The sequence below is a fragment of the Wyeomyia smithii genome, chromosome 3 (assembly GCF_029784165.1).
Source record: "Wyeomyia smithii strain HCP4-BCI-WySm-NY-G18 chromosome 3, ASM2978416v1, whole genome shotgun sequence".
Lineage (NCBI taxonomy): Eukaryota > Metazoa > Arthropoda > Insecta > Diptera > Culicidae > Wyeomyia > Wyeomyia smithii.
This window is the reverse complement of record NC_073696.1, coordinates 211,059,004-211,075,921: the sequence shown is the minus strand read 5'-3', so window position 1 is coordinate 211,075,921 and position 16,918 is coordinate 211,059,004. Positions and strand designations below refer to the sequence as shown.

Below are 16,918 nucleotides of genomic sequence, written 5' to 3'. Positions count from 1 at the left end.
TACTAGTAAACTCCACAAAGCGAATAGAAAACCTGCAACAGAAACTCTGGAAGGATAACGTAAACTTGTCCGGACACTGAGCCAACCAATCCCACTGTGCAGCATGATTCTAAGCGCGTAGTGCCCGTTCCTTATCATCGCGGCGGATCAATCATCCTCAATTAAGACCTCAAGTATAGAATACATGCGCACTTTCATTGGTGGCCAGCCGACGCTGACGTTCCGGCTGTGGGCGCGTAAGGAAATGTTACCGTATAATCGGTCGATCCCTGTGCACTCTTTCATGTTACAATTATTGTCAACCGTTTTCGGTGTTTCTCTATTCAGCGATTTCATATCCATTTCGTTTATGAAGATGATCTTCGTCCATATGAGCACGGTTTATCGGCTGTCTCTGAATCTCGTTGGGTCAGGCTGCCTCAGTGTTATTACGACGTTTGTGATAAGAGCAAGTCTACGGTTGAGGAATGATTACGGTTTGGTAATGAAAAAGAAAAACCACATCTAAGTGCTAAAATATTACTTAATGTTTTCATCTCTTTTCTTTTAAGGATTACAATTGTAGTCGGAGTTTTGGTTACTTTTGAATTGGTGATTAGTACTGGGAACGACGATTTCGTAGATGCGTGCTTTGGAAAGGAGGGTGATAAGCCGCCGCATTGTGAATACATCGACTTCGATGATGTGTTCGAAAGCTCCGACATCAAGTTTAACTGGAGTTTCATAACGAAACTGACAATTAGCAATAAAAGAATCGTTGGAATACCAACGAGAATGTTCGAGTCGTTGCCCAATTTGGAGAGCTTCATTGTGGTGAACAGTTTGTTCTACCGGGAGATTGACCCGAACAGCTTTATCGATTGTCACAAGTTGGAACACATAGAAATAACCGGCACAAACATTTCTTTTCTGGATAGCCATTTGTTTCCTAAGACGCCAAATTTGAAGCAGCTACTCTGCCACCACAACAAAATCACCGAAATAAAGCACGACGCATTTGAGTTTCTGATTGGTCTAGAGGAACTCAATCTGTCCTATAACAATTTAACCCGTTTGTCGAGTGGAGTTTTTCATACGTTAAAGAATCTGAAAACATTGGATCTGAACCACAACCGTTTGCTGCTGCTCAGTTTCGATAGCTGGTTCCCACCGGATGGGGTTCATTCTCTCGCTTACCTGGATGTATCCTACAACCAGCTTATTGAGTTGGCTTGGAGCGAAATCACCACGAAGAAAGTGAACCTGAAATACAACAATCTAACAAGCATCCAGATCGCCGGCAATTGTTCCGAGCTGCATGTTTCGTACAATGCGCTACAATCGGTTACAGTTGGCAGTAATTGCTCAATTGAAAAATTATATCTTGCCCACAACTACATCCGCAACTTTGGAGATCTTCGGAAATGCTCAGAGTCTCTGCGCACGTTGGACATCTCGTTCAATGTATTGCAGCGTCGTTTTGACTTCCTGGGTATGAAACAGCTGACGGCATTGAATGTGGAATGCACCAACATCACCATTGAGTACACGACCCTGCATGACCTGCGAAAGCTTCGTTTTCTCGACATCTCATACAACAACATTAAAAAGATAGACTTCGAGAACCTTACTTCGCAGCGATTACTCGAACGTTTGATGATTAGTGGCAATCCGATTGCGAACATGTCGATCGAATCGATTAAGCGAAATTTCCCAAACTTAAAATCACTAGGAATATATGACCTGCCCTGGAACGAGTCATCACTTTCGGTGGCAATCGAGGACTTGAAGAAGCATGATATCAAACCGTACATCAAAAATGATTATCTTTTCGAGGAGTCTCTCTGTCCGCTAAAGGTAGTGCGTAATTTCAGCGGAACCGGTGACGAAAACGACGAATCGACCGATGCTGTTTCCGGTTCCAGTGCAGACAAAACCGTGGAATACGTTGTGATTGTGCTACTAGTTTTGGTTGTCAGCGGACTGTTATCTAAAGTTTTCATCGACAGTCACTATTATCGGGAGCTGTTTAAGGAACGAGGCCGCCGATCCTCGATTTCGCATGAAAGTTTAGTGAGTTGTGATCTGAACGGTTGATGAAAATATATTGTATGCAGAGGCTAACGAGGCTCGTTTAGTTTATTTTCTTAACTGAAATGTGGGCTTTTGCAACCATGATCCTTGGTTATATTGTTCGGGGTTTGCTTTTCCGACATTCCATTTTGGTTTTAAGGTAACCTCCCTACCGCATAGACAGCAGTGATCACACCACTTTTCGGTATCGTCTAAGAACACCACGTAGCCGACCACGAATTTTCAAAGGCATAAGACTTGGAAATAGTTAATGCGTTACCTGTACACTATCTTATGTTTTCATTACCATTATAAACATGAGGATATGTTTCTACAAGTGACGCATTACCTATTACCGAGTGGCTTTTGAAATTTCGTAGTCGACCACGTGGTGGCTTGAAGTCGGCCATTTGTGGTCTCAATACACTTCCACCCTAAAGATTGCAATGGTTTTTTTTTTTTTTTTTTTTTTTTTGCGGGTTTAAATTGATGCTTTTCGGTGAAACTAAACAACCTTTTTTGTCGAAAATTGGCGATACTTTTATTTTACATACCGTCCGCGGGGTGAGATTGTAGGTTTTTGTTCCTTAGCTTGTAACGCATACATTTATGCAATGAATTTGATCCAAACAAGTAACAGTCACAGTTAAATTACAATAAACTATAATTTTGCTAAAAATACATGAACTTTGGCTTAATCTTACCTAATCCCTTCTATGGGGTGACACTGTGCCGAAAATAAAATGTTGAGTTTAATACCTAAAAAATTAACAGTAGTGTAACTACGAATAATTAACATGAATAAAATTATAAAACAGTAAGTATAGGGCCTGACATAAACAACGTGGACTATTAAGGGGCTGGAGGCAATTCGATATTTTTAATAACCAGTAATGAAACGTGGGCAACCTCTATACTGCCGTTCCAAGCATTGTTGTTCCATGTTCTACACAAAACTTATGCACGCTGGGACAACTATGCTTTGAACGGCAGTGTACATATAATGGCGTCTCCAGGTTTCTTAGAAAAAAAAGTTAGAACATAAAACCTCAGAAGGGTTTTGTTTTAATTATTATTTGTCATTGACAACTGTATACCCACAACCCTCCTTCCTCGGTTTAAATGTCATCAGTTTATTTAGAACTAGAATAAATATATAAATTTTTGTTACATTCCATAAGTAATATCAGTTATTATAATTTTCCATCTAACAGTTGTTAGCCTACAGTTTTTAAAGCTTCTAGTCATTATTTTAAATATTATCATAGCTAGAAAACATGCCCTATGTAAACAATGCAAGTGTTTCGGTGTACACTGATTTGGTCGTGAATGTGAATTCCGCACACTGCATCGTTGATTATAGCTTGGCACAAATTCATGCCAGAATAGCTTGAAAAATGCGCAGTTTGGAGGAACATTGTTTTCAGAATCAAAACAGGTTCAATACATAACATTTCTTAAACACATTGGAGACGAAATCCTAGAGTACCATCTGAACAGTGAGTTGATGTGGTTTCTTGATCGGGTTGCTTCACACTGTACATTTTTTGGTAACGTCACTCCGGGTTAGCGCGTTCTCCAGATAATTGAACCGTTTATTTATTTTAATTTTTTTCCAATTTTCGCTTGTCAAGAAGCTAGTTTGCTAATCAAAATTATTGTGTTCGATGAACCTGTCGACATAATGTTTTTTTCTGTTGGTTACATTTTCCACTGCGACCAGTTATTTGATCTATTGTGGCGGGCCACACATAAATATTTCAAAAAGGTCTAATAACTGCATGTCGATGTTTATTGTATATTTTTACTAGCCGACCCGGCAAACTTCGTCCTGCCTATTTTACTGTTCAATTTAATAATTTTAAACATTTCAAATTCATTGATTCCTTACGATTTGTTTATATCGTTTGAAATGATTGGTTTTATCGGAATGACAACATCCTCGACTTATGGTTTTTGTACTCACCTCTATTCCGGAAATATATTGGGTGCATTTCAGTTATTTTCGTTGTTTTCCAGAAACTGAAAGTGGTCATCTTCGAATTCAAAATGGTGTCCAGGGCCAATGCTTGGCTTCTTTACATCATTTTGATTACGGACATATCCATATGTAGTAGTTTTCGGTTATTTTCGGCGGTGTCTGAGGTCAATTTGTAGCTCCTTGCATCATTCTGGTTCCGGTGATACTCATACTGGGTGGCATTTGGTCACTTTAGGTTAATTTTCGGAGCCCGTAAGTCGCCATCTTGAATTTCAAAATGGCATTTGGCATTCAAGAAACACCCATATTGGGTGTTTGATCATTTTCGGCTGTTTTCCAGGAACCGAATGTCACCATCTTAGAATTCAAAATGGTGTCTGTGGTCGATTCTAGCTCCCGTGTATCATTCTGGTTCCGAAGATACTCATATTGTAAGGAAATCGGCCATTTTTGGCCGTTTTTTAGAAATTGGAAGTTCGGTTGTTTACCAGCCGCTGAAAGTAGCCTTTGAATTCAAAATGGTATCTGTGATCGATTTTTAGCTTCTGTGCATCATTCTGGTTGCGGAGATACTCATATTGGATGGAAATAGGCCATTTTTGGCTGTTTTCCAGACACCGAAAGTTGTCATCTTACAATTCAAAATGTTGTGTGAGGTCGATTTGTGGCTTCAGTGCATCATAACAATTCCAGAAACACCCATATTAGGTGGTATTTGGTCATTTGCCGCTGTTTTTCAAAAACCGGAAGTCGCCATTTCGAATTTCAAAATGGCATTTGGAAACAATTTCTGGCATCTGAGCATCATTCTGGTTAAAGAAGCATTCATATTGGAAGGTATTTGGTCGTTCTCGGCTGTTTCCCAGACACCGGAAGTTGCCATCTTACAATTCAAAATGTTGTCTGAGGTCGATTTGTGGCTTCAGTGCATAATAACAGTTCCAGAAATACCCTTATTGGGTGGTATTTGGTCATTTGCCGCTGTTTTCCAGAAACCGGAAGTCGCCATCTTGGATTTCAAAATGGTATTTGGAGACATGTCAGAAGCAGGAAGGGTGTCGAAACTTTATGGACATCTTTGTTACACCTAAAAACATCCACCTGTCAAATTTGGTTCCATTTACTTGATTAGTTCTCGAGATGTGCAGAAATTAATGTTTCATTTGTATGGAACCCCTCCCTTCCAGAAGAAAGAAGGGTGTCAAACCAATAGGGAGATATTTGATACCCCTTAAAACATCCACATGCAAAATCTGGTTCCATTTGCTTGGTTAGTTCTCGAGATGAGCAGAAATTTGTGTTTCATATGTTTGGAACCCCTCCCTTACAGAAGAGGGAGAGGTGTCGAACCATTATGAATATATTTGTTATCTCTCAAAACATTCACATAACAAATTTGGTTGTATTTGGTTGATTGGTTCTCGAGCTGTGCGAAATTCGTGTTTCATTTGTGTGGGACCCCTCCATTATAGAAGAAGGAGGGGTGACAAACCATTATGGACATATTTGTTTCCCCTACAAACATCCACCTGCCAAATTTGGTTCCAATTAGTTTGTTAGTTTTCGAGATATGCAGAAATTTGTGTTTCATTTATATGGAACCCCTCCTGTTGCGAACAGCCCCCCGATCGGGCGAAAACGATACATTTGGCAACACTAGGCGAGAAAGAGGCACTGAGAAACAGGAAGAGAACATGTAAACGTCACTTGGACCCGACCGGGATAGAAAGAAGAATTCGACCCATATTGGAGAGGGAAACAGAAGTTAAAGAAAATCCTAGTGTGAGCTGGAGAATAAATTTAGAAAATTAAGATCAAAAGTAAAGAGAAGGTGAAGATATAAGTTCAAGTAGGAAAGAATAGTGAGCAGAGATAATAAGGAATCATCACAGTCTAAAGGTCGCGCATGGCTACGCACCAGACTAGGAGGAATTTAAGAGAACACCTAAATTGTAGGCATAATTAAAATATTTATAGATGTATCCTAAACTAAATAAAATATAATTCTAGCTTTGATCTGCTAACAAGCTGATACAAAGAGTGTTCTCTCGTGACAAAACCAACAAAATCAAAGAATTTAGTGGATCGAACATAACCTCAAAGAATGGAGGAAGATTTATCGCATAGAAACTGCATGCTATGTCAAGAACCGGATCATCTTGATGACATGGTGCAGTGCGATACATGCCAGTTGTGGGCACACTATTGTTGCGCCGGGGTGACATCTAATATTGAACACGAAGATTGGAATTGTGTTAAGTGTTCCAACCAGTTGCGCTTACCGAAAAATGCTACGAAGTCCACGAAAAAATCCGGTGGATCGAAAAAGACGGGAGCCAAAAGTGAAGTGGGATCTATCCGTAGCTCAGTATCGGTGCTCGAATCATCATTTCAACAGTTGGAGGAAGAGCAAGACGCAATGGAGAAAGGTTTAGAAGCGGATCGCTTGATTCGAGAGAAACGTTTGGAAATGAGCCGTGCAATTCAAGAGAAACGAATGCGACAAGAGAAAGAGTTTCGTGAAAGGGAGCTTCAGCAGGAGCGTGAGCTCAGGGCAAAGAAATTAGCACAAGAGCAAGAAATGTTAGAAAAACGTCTGAAGGAGGAATCCGAGTTTTTGAAAAAACAGCAAGCTTTACGTGAGATGTTTCATGCGAAGATGGATTTACTTAAAAACACCGCGAATGAAAACACGTCTGGTCGAAATGAGGATACGGGCAATGATGCCGATCCATCGAAAGGAAAAGTTCAAAATTGGTTGAATTCAAACGATCTACAAGGGACGAGTTTACGATCGTTAGTAGGAGAACATAGTAAAGTGAATGAAAAACAAAAGGAAAAGAACAGGGAGTTGCTGCAAGAGACAACGTCACGGAAATTTAGCACAGAAAACGATGCAGTCACAAGTGAAGATGGGGATAGCGAGGACGGTGATGCTTTTAATGAAAAGATGAAAGGGATTGCAGAGCTACTAAAACGTCACGGACCGGGGAAAGGTCATGGTTTGGGGCGAGGCCACGTGGGACCTACGAAAGAACAATTGGCTGCCCGGCAGGCAGTATCAAAACATTTACCGATATTTAAGGGAGAGCCAGAAATTTGGCCATTATTTTACAGTAGTTACGAATATACTACGAAGGCTTGCGGATTTACTAATTTAGACAATCTGAAACGGTTACAGGATAGCTTGCAAGGCGAAGCATTAGAGGCTGTGCGTAGTAGACTAGTACTACCAGAGTCAGTGCCCGATGTGATGAAAGATTTAAAGGACTTGTTTGGTAAACCAGAAAAACTTTTGAAAACTCTGCTTCAAAAGGTACGCTGCGCACAACCGCCGAGGTACGATCGACTGAATACGTTTATTCACTTCGGAATCACAGTTAAACAACTATGCGATCATATGGAGGCGGCGCGAATGGAAGAGCACCTGAACAACCCAATGCTCGTTCAAGAGCTTGTGGACAAACTGCCACCTAGCTATAAAATAGACTGGGTACGTTTCAGGCGAAATACGGAAGGCAAGCCTCTTCGCGTTTTTACTGATTTCATGAACGGTATAGTTTCGGACGTTTCCGAAGTAAGCGAACTACCCACACTTGATATGGGAGATCGAGCCGGTAGAGGAAGTTATAAAAAAAAGGAGTTTGTGCACGTACATGCGTCGTCTAGCAAAAATTTACCACCAGTAACAGCGTGTTGGTTGTGCAAGAAAGCAGACCATAAAATAAAATTTTGCGAAAAATTCAAACGTTTCAACATTTCAGAACGGTTCAAAGTCGTTAACAAATACAAGCTCTGCCATCAATGTCTGAACAATCACGGTAAAAGTCGATGCAACTCAAAGTTCAGATGTACAGTGGGTAATTGCCAACAAACTCACCACCCGTTATTGCACCGAACGTTAGAGATGGTACAAGTCATGAAAGCGGAAAATGTAAACCGGGAAAACTGTTCCGTCCTATTCAGAATGCTACCAGTAACATTATACGCCGGTAATTCCAGCATGAATGTAATTGCATTTTTTGATGAAGGATCATCGGTTACGCTTCTCCAGAATGTGGTAGTAGATAGGCTTCATTTAACTGGCGAAAAGGAACCGTTGGTGGTGACCTGGACAGGGAACGTGAGACGGTATGAGGACCAGTCGAGAAAAGTTAACCTAATGATTTCAGCAAGAGATTGTAGCGGTAGAATGGCGGTGCACAACGCTCGTACAGTTAAAGAACTCGTACTTCCAAAACAAAGTGTAAACTTTCAGGATCTAATTAGCCGATATCCACATTTGAAAAATCTTCCAGTTGCTGATCATGATGATAGGTCTTGATAACATTCATGTATTTGCACCGCTAGAATCTAGAATCGGCAAACCTGGGGAACCAGTTGGAGTAAGATGCGCACTAGGATGGACTGTTTATGGACCGCAACCAGAAAGATGCACAAGCCAGGCTTACGTGAATGTACACGAAGAAACCCCAGTTAGCAATCAGGACATTTACGACATGCTGAAGGGCCAGTATAGTTTAGAGGAAGCCGGTATTGCTATCGAAGTACCTGAATCAAATGAAGAAGCACGAGCACGACGAATTTTAAAAACAACAACAGTAAGGATAGGAAATCGGTTCGAGACGGGGCTATTGTGGCGGAATGACGTGCGTAAATTCCCAGATAGCTTCCCGATGGCTATCAAGCGGATGGAGGCGCTGGAAAGGAAACTGTCCAAAAATCCTGGACTCAAACAAAATGTTGATCGACAGATTGATGAGTATGTTGCTAAAGGATATGCACACAAAATTACAGCTGAAGAGCAGCAAAATTCGGATGCGGCTTCGGTATGGTATCTTCCTTTAAATGTGGTATTGAATCCACGAAAACCAGAAAAAATTCGTCTGGTCTGGGACGCAGCAGCATCGGTCAACGGTATATCACTTAACTCCGAGCTTCTAGCAGGCCCTGATATGCTGACGAGCCTTCCAGCAGTGATCCAACGGTTCAGGGAAAAACGATTCGGTTTTGGCGGTGACATCAAGGAGATGTATCACCAGTTGCGTATCAGACCTGAAGACAAGCAGGCGCAGCGTTTTTTATATCGTAAGGAGAAGGGACCAATACAGATATTCGTCATGGACGTGGCCACCTTCGGCTCGACCTGTTCCCCTTGTTCAGCGCAATTTATAAAAAATCTAAACGCTGAAGAACACTCCGCGCTCTATCCAGACGCAGCAGCAGCAATCGTTAACAAACACTATGTTGACGATTACCTCGACAGCGCCGATAGCGCTGTAGAGGCAATAGAACGTGCGAGACAAGTAAAATTGATCCATGCAAGAGGGGGATTCGAGATAGGGAAATGGGTCTCGAATTCAGAGGAATTTTTACGAGCGTTGGGTGAGCAGAACGATGATCAGGCAGTACATCTCCATCAAGACAAAATGACACAAAAGGAACGAGTGCTCGGAATTATTTGGGACTCTAAAGAAGACGTGTTCTCGTTTTCTGCAACCCCTAGAGCGGACCTAGGACAGATGTTTTCCAGTGGAGATCGCCCAACGAAGAGATCCGTTCTCAGTTGTGTTATGTCAATGTTTGACCCACTGGGTCTTCTTTGCCCATTTACGATAATTGGAAGAATCCTCGTACAGGATCTGTGGAGAGCGGGTTGTGAGTGGGATGAGTTGATTGACGACGAAGCCTATAGTAAGTGGAAGCAATGGATTGGGTTACTACCAGAGGTGAGCGCGATTAAAGTACCTAGATGCTACTTCGGAGATGCTACGTCAGACAAGTTTAGAGGTCTCCAACTACATATATTCACTGATGCAAGTGAAAAGGCATATGGGTGTGCAGCCTATTTTCGCATTGTTATTGATGGTGAGGCACGCTGCGCGCTGGTGATGAGCAAGAGCAAAGTAGCCCCACTCAAACAGTTGACTATCCCCAGGCTGGAACTTCAAGCAGCAGTACTTGGCGCTAGACTAGCACAATCTATTAAATGCAGTCATAATTTGGTCATAAGAAATCAATATTTCTGGTCAGATTCACGTAATGTGTTGTCTTGGATCAAGTCAGACCAACGACGTTATCGACAATTCGTTGGCTTCCGTATCGGGGAAATCCTTAGCCTCACTAATGGATCAGAGTGGCGTTGGGTGCCGTCAAAGTTAAATGAAGCGGATTGCGTGACTAAATGGAAACAAGGGTGGAAATTGCACTCAGGAAGTTCTTGGTTTACAGGTGCAGACTTTTTGTCAAGTAACGAGCAGCACTGGCCGGTGCAGCCAGAAGTAAAATCGAATACAAACGAGGAATTGAAAGCTTATTTATTGATTCATGATATAACGTTATCAAATTCTCTCATCAACGTGAACAGAATATCTAAATACAATGTTCTCGTCCGAACTATGGCCTGTGTGTTTAGATTTGTCAGTAACTGCAAAAAGATTATAACAGGAGAACCTATTGAACTCGTAAAGGCAACCGCAGGGCAGCTGAAGCTAGTTATGCCGCACACAAAACCGACAAAGCGTCTGCCTCTTACGCAGGAAGAACTACTTAAAGCAGAAACATATCTTTTTAAAATGATACAAGCAGAGACATACGGTGGAGATCTCAAGGTACTATTGCACAACAAGGAGAAGCCAGTTTCTCAGTGGCTAACAGTAGAAACCTCGAGTCCCTTGTATAAATTGGCCCCTCTAATCGACGAACGTGGGCTGGTACGAATGGAAGGTAGAACGAAGAATGCTTCCTTTCTGCCGTTTGACCTTCGTTTCCCGATAGTATTGCCGAAAGATCATCCAGTGACAGCTAAGCTCATCCATCATTACCATGAGAAGTTCGGTCACGGTTACAGGGAAACAGTAAAAAACGAACTTAAGCAACGGTTTTATATTGCGTCGATAAGCAGATTGGTGCCGAGAGTTGCAAAAGATTGCATGTGGTGTAAAGTCAAACGCAATCGTCCAGTGACACCGAGGATGGCACCGTTACCCATCCAGAGATTAATCCCGTTTCAACGTCCGTTTAGCTTTGTTGGGATCGACTATTTAGGGCCTTTCGAGGTATCTGTCAATCGACGAAAGGAAAAGCGCTGGATTGTTTTGTTTACGTGTATGGTGGTGAGAGCTATCCATCTAGAGATCGCACATAGCTTAACCACCCAGGCTTGTTTGATGTCTATTAGAAGATTCATTTGTCGCCGGGAACCACCTCTGGAAATTTTTTCCGATAACGGCACGAACCTGAAAGGAGCAAGCAAAGAATTAGCGAGAATTATTTGTGCAATAAACGAAGATTGCGGCAGCGAATTAACAACTACTCGAACTAAATGGAACTTTAATCCGCCTGCCGCTCCGCATATGGGGGGCGTGTGGGAGCGCTTAGTGAGATCCACTAAAGAAGCGTTGGCGGTAATCGACGAAGGAGGCCGATTAACCGATGAAGTTCTGCTAACATCGATTTGCGAAGTAGAAGATATGATAAATTCACGGCCATTGACCTACGTATCACAAGAAGCCGATGAGATTGACACGCTGACACCAAACCATTTTCTCAGAGGTGTAGCACCAAATGAACCTGTGTTGACTCCACCGCCACCCTGTGCTGCCGAAGCACTCCGGAGCAACTATCATCGATCGCAGCAATTAGCAACGGAGATGTGGAACAGATGGTTAAAGGAATATATACCTTCCGTGAACCGAATGACCAGGTGGTATGGAGAAGCGAAACCGTTACGAGCAGGAGATTTAGTCTATATAGTGGAGGGGACTAAACGTAAGTTATGGGTGCGCGGGGTAGTTCAAGAACCGATAATCGCCAGCGACGGGCGCATTCGACAAGCATGGATCAAGACGAACAGTGGCGTTTTTAAAAGAGCTACAGCTGTGTTGGCTGTTCTAGAGATAGATGATGGTAACACCGGGCCGACAACAGAATCGGACCCAGAATTACGGACCGGGGAAATGTTGCGAACAGCCCCCCGATCGGGCGAAAACGATACATTTGGCAACACTAGGCGAGAAAGAGGCACTGAGAAACAGGAAGAGAACATGTAAACGTCACTTGGACCCGACCGGGATAGAAAGAAGAATTCGACCCATATTGGAGAGGGAAACAGAAGTTAAAGAAAATCCTAGTGTGAGCTGGAGAATAAATTTAGAAAATTAAGATCAAAAGTAAAGAGAAGGTGAAGATATAAATTCAAGTAGGAAAGAATAGTGAGCAGAGATAATAAGGAATCATCACAGTCTAAAGGTCGCGCATGGCTACGCACCAGACTAGGAGGAATTTAAGAGAACACCTAAATTGTAGGCATAATTAAAATATTTATAGATGTATCCTAAACTAAATAAAATATAATTCTAGCTTTGATCTGCTAACAAGCTGATACAAAGAGTGTTCTCTCGTGACAAAACCAACACCTCCCATCCAGAAGAGGGAGCGGTATCAAACCATTACGGGCACAATTTTTACCCCTGAAAACATTAACAGACAGACAGACAGACAGACAGACAGACAGACAGACAGACAGACAGACAGACAGACAGACAGACAGACAGACAGACAGACAGACAGACAGACAGACAGACAGACAGACAGACAGACAGACAGACAGACAGACAGACAGACAGACAGACAGACAGACAGACAGACAGACAGACAGACAGACAGACAGACAGACAGACAGACAGACAGACAGACAGACAGACAGACAGACAGACAGACAGACAGACAGACAGACAGACAGACAGACAGACAGACAGACAGACAGACAGACAGACAGACAGACAGACAGACAGACAGACAGACAGACAGACAGACAGACAGACAGACAGACAGACAGACAGACAGACAGACAGACAGACAGACAGACAGACAGACAGACAGACAGACAGACAGACAGACAGACAGACAGACAGACAGACAGACAGACAGACAGACAGACAGACAGACAGACAGACAGACAGACAGACAGACAGACAGACAGACAGACAGACAGACAGACAGACAGACAGACAGACAGACAGACAGACAGACAGACAGACAGACAGACAGACAGACAGACAGACAGACAGACAGACAGACAGACAGACAGACAGACAGACAGACAGACAGACAGACAGACAGACAGACAGACAGACAGACAGACAGACAGACAGACAGACAGACAGACAGACAGACAGACAGACAGACAGACAGACAGACAGACAGACAGACAGACAGACAGACAGACAGACAGACAGACAGACAGACAGACAGACAGACAGACAGACAGACAGACAGACAGACAGACAGACAGACAGACAGACAGACAGACAGACAGACAGACAGACAGACAGACAGACAGACAGACAGACAGACAGACAGACAGACAGACAGACAGACAGACAGACAGACAGACAGACAGACAGACAGACAGACAGACAGACAGACAGACAGACAGACAGACAGACAGACAGACAGACAGACAGACAGACAGACAGACAGACAGACAGACAGACAGACAGACAGACAGACAGACAGACAGACAGACAGACAGACAGACAGACAGACAGACAGACAGACAGACAGACAGACAGACAGACAGACAGACAGACAGACAGACAGACAGACAGACAGACAGACAGACAGACAGACAGACAGACAGACAGACAGACAGACAGACAGACAGACAGACAGACAGACAGACAGACAGACAGACAGACAGACAGACAGACAGACAGACAGACAGACAGACAGACAGACAGACAGACAGACAGACAGACAGACAGACAGACAGACAGACAGACAGACAGACAGACAGACAGACAGACAGACAGACAGACAGACAGACAGACAGACAGACAGACAGACAGACAGACAGACAGACAGACAGACAGACAGACAGACAGACAGACAGACAGACAGACAGGCAGACAGACAGACAGACAGACAGACAGACAGACAGACAGACAGACAGACAGGCAGACAGACAGACAGACAGACAGACAGACAGACAGACAGACAGACAGACAGACAGACAGACAGACAGACAGACAGACAGACAGACAGACAGACAGACAGACAGACAGGCAGACAGACAGACAGACAGACAGACAGACAGACAGACAGACAGACAGACAGACAGACAGACAGACAGACAGACAGACAGACAGACAGACAGACAGACAGACAGACAGACAGACAGACAGACAGACAGACAGACAGACAGACAGACAGACAGACAGACAGACAGACAGACAGACAGACAGACAGACGGAACTGCATTTTCATATGTTTAGATTTCTAATGAACAAACGTCTTTTGTTGTTGTTGAATAACTGAACTCGAAGAAAATTACTACTTTTATGCAATAAAAATGGTGCTACACTCTTAAAAAAATTCCAAATTTTGCACAATTTTCTCGAGCAAAAAGGTATATTACCTCTTAAACAGAGTATTTGTTTTATTATTCATCTCATTGGGCCAACGTTTGCGGAGAATGTACGGGTTGAACATAAAATTTCCACGAAATCATTAACGAAATACGTTTACGTGCTCGTATGGAAAGGACAAGCAATTGATATATCGTAAACTAGATGAAATTTTCCGATATTTTGTGAAATGAATCATATTTATTCCACGACTTAGGTCAGATTTGCAAAATATGTGATAAATGTCAAAGGACAACGTCTGTTAGTCTGTGCTTAAAAGCTTGTTTAAAGCATGCAAACGGAGACAACACAGACTCTAGAATAGAATTTTCTTCAAGGATTGCAAGAGCATTCGCAATAAAAAAATGAGGGCTGGGAATGGAATGAATTGTCACGCTTTCGTATGAAATAATGTCTGGTGAAAAAAAATCCCGTCAGAAACACCGCAAAATAGCCTTTTGCAAGTTACGGAGTAGTTAATAATAAGTTACGAACTTAAATATTTCAGAAGTCGTATTCTTTGCAGTATTTCGAGTTGTTCCACGTCTCAGAGAAAGCGAAAAATTGCCGGATAGATTACTAAACCGCAGTGAACTGACTTTCAAACGCTTGTGAAATCCATCCCAGTGGTTGAGGTTTGTTATCATATTTGAAACAATTAGATGCGAATTTGGTAGAAAATTATGCTTCAAAAGGCCCTGCCCTCAGTGGCCGCACTAATTTGTAAAGATCCTTTCAGAGTTTGGTGAAAAATTCTAAATTCTGCAGTTGAGCTTCTCCTGGATGTACGATGCTCCAACCAATAATAGTGATTAGGCAACATGCATTCCCCATTTCATTACAGGAATAGTTTAAAATTCGTGAAAGGAATCAACTTGAAGGCATAGCGATTATTTACGATAGTTTCCCCTAAACATAATCCGATGTTATATTGGGTTCAGTCCTGCAGTAAAAAAATCGCCTGAAAGCTATGCAACATCATTGTATTCCATTTTCGTTAAGCCCTAAGCTTCAGGGCGTCACAAATATTCTGTTGTTCCTATTGGCAGAAAAGGCGAGCTGTTCGAGGAGGGCGGACGGTTTCTTATTAGAAGTGGGTCATCACAAGGCCGTATTCTGGAATATCCTTGGATTTTTTTTTTCCCTAGAAAGATAGTCTGCGTCAATTTGACACTTTTAGTAACATTGCCCTCTTTTGACGTTGACTAACGTCTATATCGAAGTTAGGCCCCTGAATTTGAAAATTTAGTAATTCAACCAGGGAAAACCAGAGAAAAGTGGTCAGGTTTTGAGCGCTTTTTTGCAGTCATCTATAATCAGGTTTTCGAGGTTTTGGCATCAATCGATCAGAAATTCTTTTACGGTTAAATTTATGTAACAAAAACAAACTATTGTTTGAGATACACTATTGAAAAATTGGTAATTAATATCGATTGTCTAAATCATACCGCGCAGCCAATCACTACCTCTCTTCCCAAGCACAGTCGACACTAACGGATACAATCGATCTGACTTTGTTGTTATTGTTGTTGTCACTTTCTGTTCCGATGTTTATGCTGCTGCTAGCGGAAAAAACCTTGCAAATATGCATCTTTTTGTTGGTGTTAATTTTACGACAGCGGCCGGCGCATATAATTTTAATTCCAAAACCGCACCAGTGACATGCGGACGCTAGGTGTTAGCAGCTGAAAGGAGGGAAGACAAAATAGTACCGGTCATCTCGTGCCGGTTTCACCCGTAATGCTGGTGGCTTTTAGTAGTAAATGGCTACTGCAAAACACTTAAATGGCTGGGATTCTGGACGGACTAACCAAAAACAAGGATATATTCGGCAACTGGCCCCTTTTGGTTCCTCGAAATTGTGTAATAGAAGCGGCTAATTGAATTTTTTGTTTTACCAAATGCTGCTGCTAGCGGAAAAAACCTTGCAAAAATGCATGTTTGTGTTGGCGTTAATATTACGACAGCGGCCGGCGCAGCTTTCAAGAAACATTTGTCTCTACCATTCCATCATCAATGTAGCCCCTCCTTCTTTCTAATTATCTGACGAAGCCTTGGTATAAAACGTATCGTTCGAACGTTTCACCCCATCAGTTTCATTATTAAACCGTACCGGATACATACGGACGCTCGGTGTTTGCAGCTAAAAGGAGGAAAAACAAAATAGTACCGGTCATCTCGTGCCGGTTTCACCCGTAATGCTGGTGGCTACTGCAAAATACTAAAATGGCTGGAATTCTGGACAGAAACCAGTAAACAAGAAATCGGCAACTGGCACCTTTTGGTGCCTCGCAGTTTTATAATAGAAGCGGTTAGTTGAATTTTATGTTTTACAATTGCTGCTGCTAGCGGAAAAAAACCTTGCAAAAATGCATGTTTATGTTGATGTTAATTTCACGACAGCACTAGGTGTTAGCAGCTGAAAGGAGGAAAGACAAAATAGTACCGGTCATCTCGTGCCGGTTTCACCCGTAAT

At 42.4% G+C, this 16,918-nt stretch overlaps 2 protein-coding genes across 2 annotated transcripts; both read left to right on the top strand.

Moving 5' to 3' along the window:
• Nucleotides 1-341: 341 nt before the first annotated feature.
• LOC129727834 (protein artichoke-like) lies at nt 342-2,103 on the top strand. Its single transcript, XM_055686046.1, has 2 exons — nt 342-481; nt 552-2,103. Exons 1-2 carry the CDS (start codon nt 468-470, stop codon nt 2,074-2,076), a joined length of 1,539 nt encoding a protein of 512 aa, XP_055542021.1. The 5' UTR covers nt 342-467; the 3' UTR covers nt 2,077-2,103.
• Nucleotides 2,104-6,200: 4,097 nt separating this feature from the next.
• Nucleotides 6,201-10,195, top strand: LOC129729034 (uncharacterized). Its single transcript, XM_055687512.1, has 3 exons — nt 6,201-8,261; nt 8,332-9,762; nt 10,067-10,195. The coding sequence occupies exons 1-3, from the start codon at nt 6,201-6,203 to the stop codon at nt 10,193-10,195; spliced, it is 3,621 nt and encodes a 1,206-aa protein (XP_055543487.1).
• Nucleotides 10,196-16,918: the final 6,723 nt, after the last annotated feature.

What these genes read in the sequence shown, in the direction of transcription:
- LOC129729034 (XM_055687512.1), top strand. Translation starts at nt 6,201, where the DNA reads ATGGTGCAGTGCGATACATGCCAGTTGTGGGCACACTATTGTTGCGCC. An exon ending in CTCGTACAGTTAAAGAACTC is followed by an intron (nt 8,262 to 8,331) that starts GTACTTCCAAAA and finishes AAAATCTTCCAG; the next exon opens with TTGCTGATCATGATGATAGG. An exon ending in GGATTGGGTTACTACCAGAG is followed by an intron (nt 9,763 to 10,066) that starts GTGAGCGCGATT and finishes ATTTCTGGTCAG; the next exon opens with ATTCACGTAATGTGTTGTCT.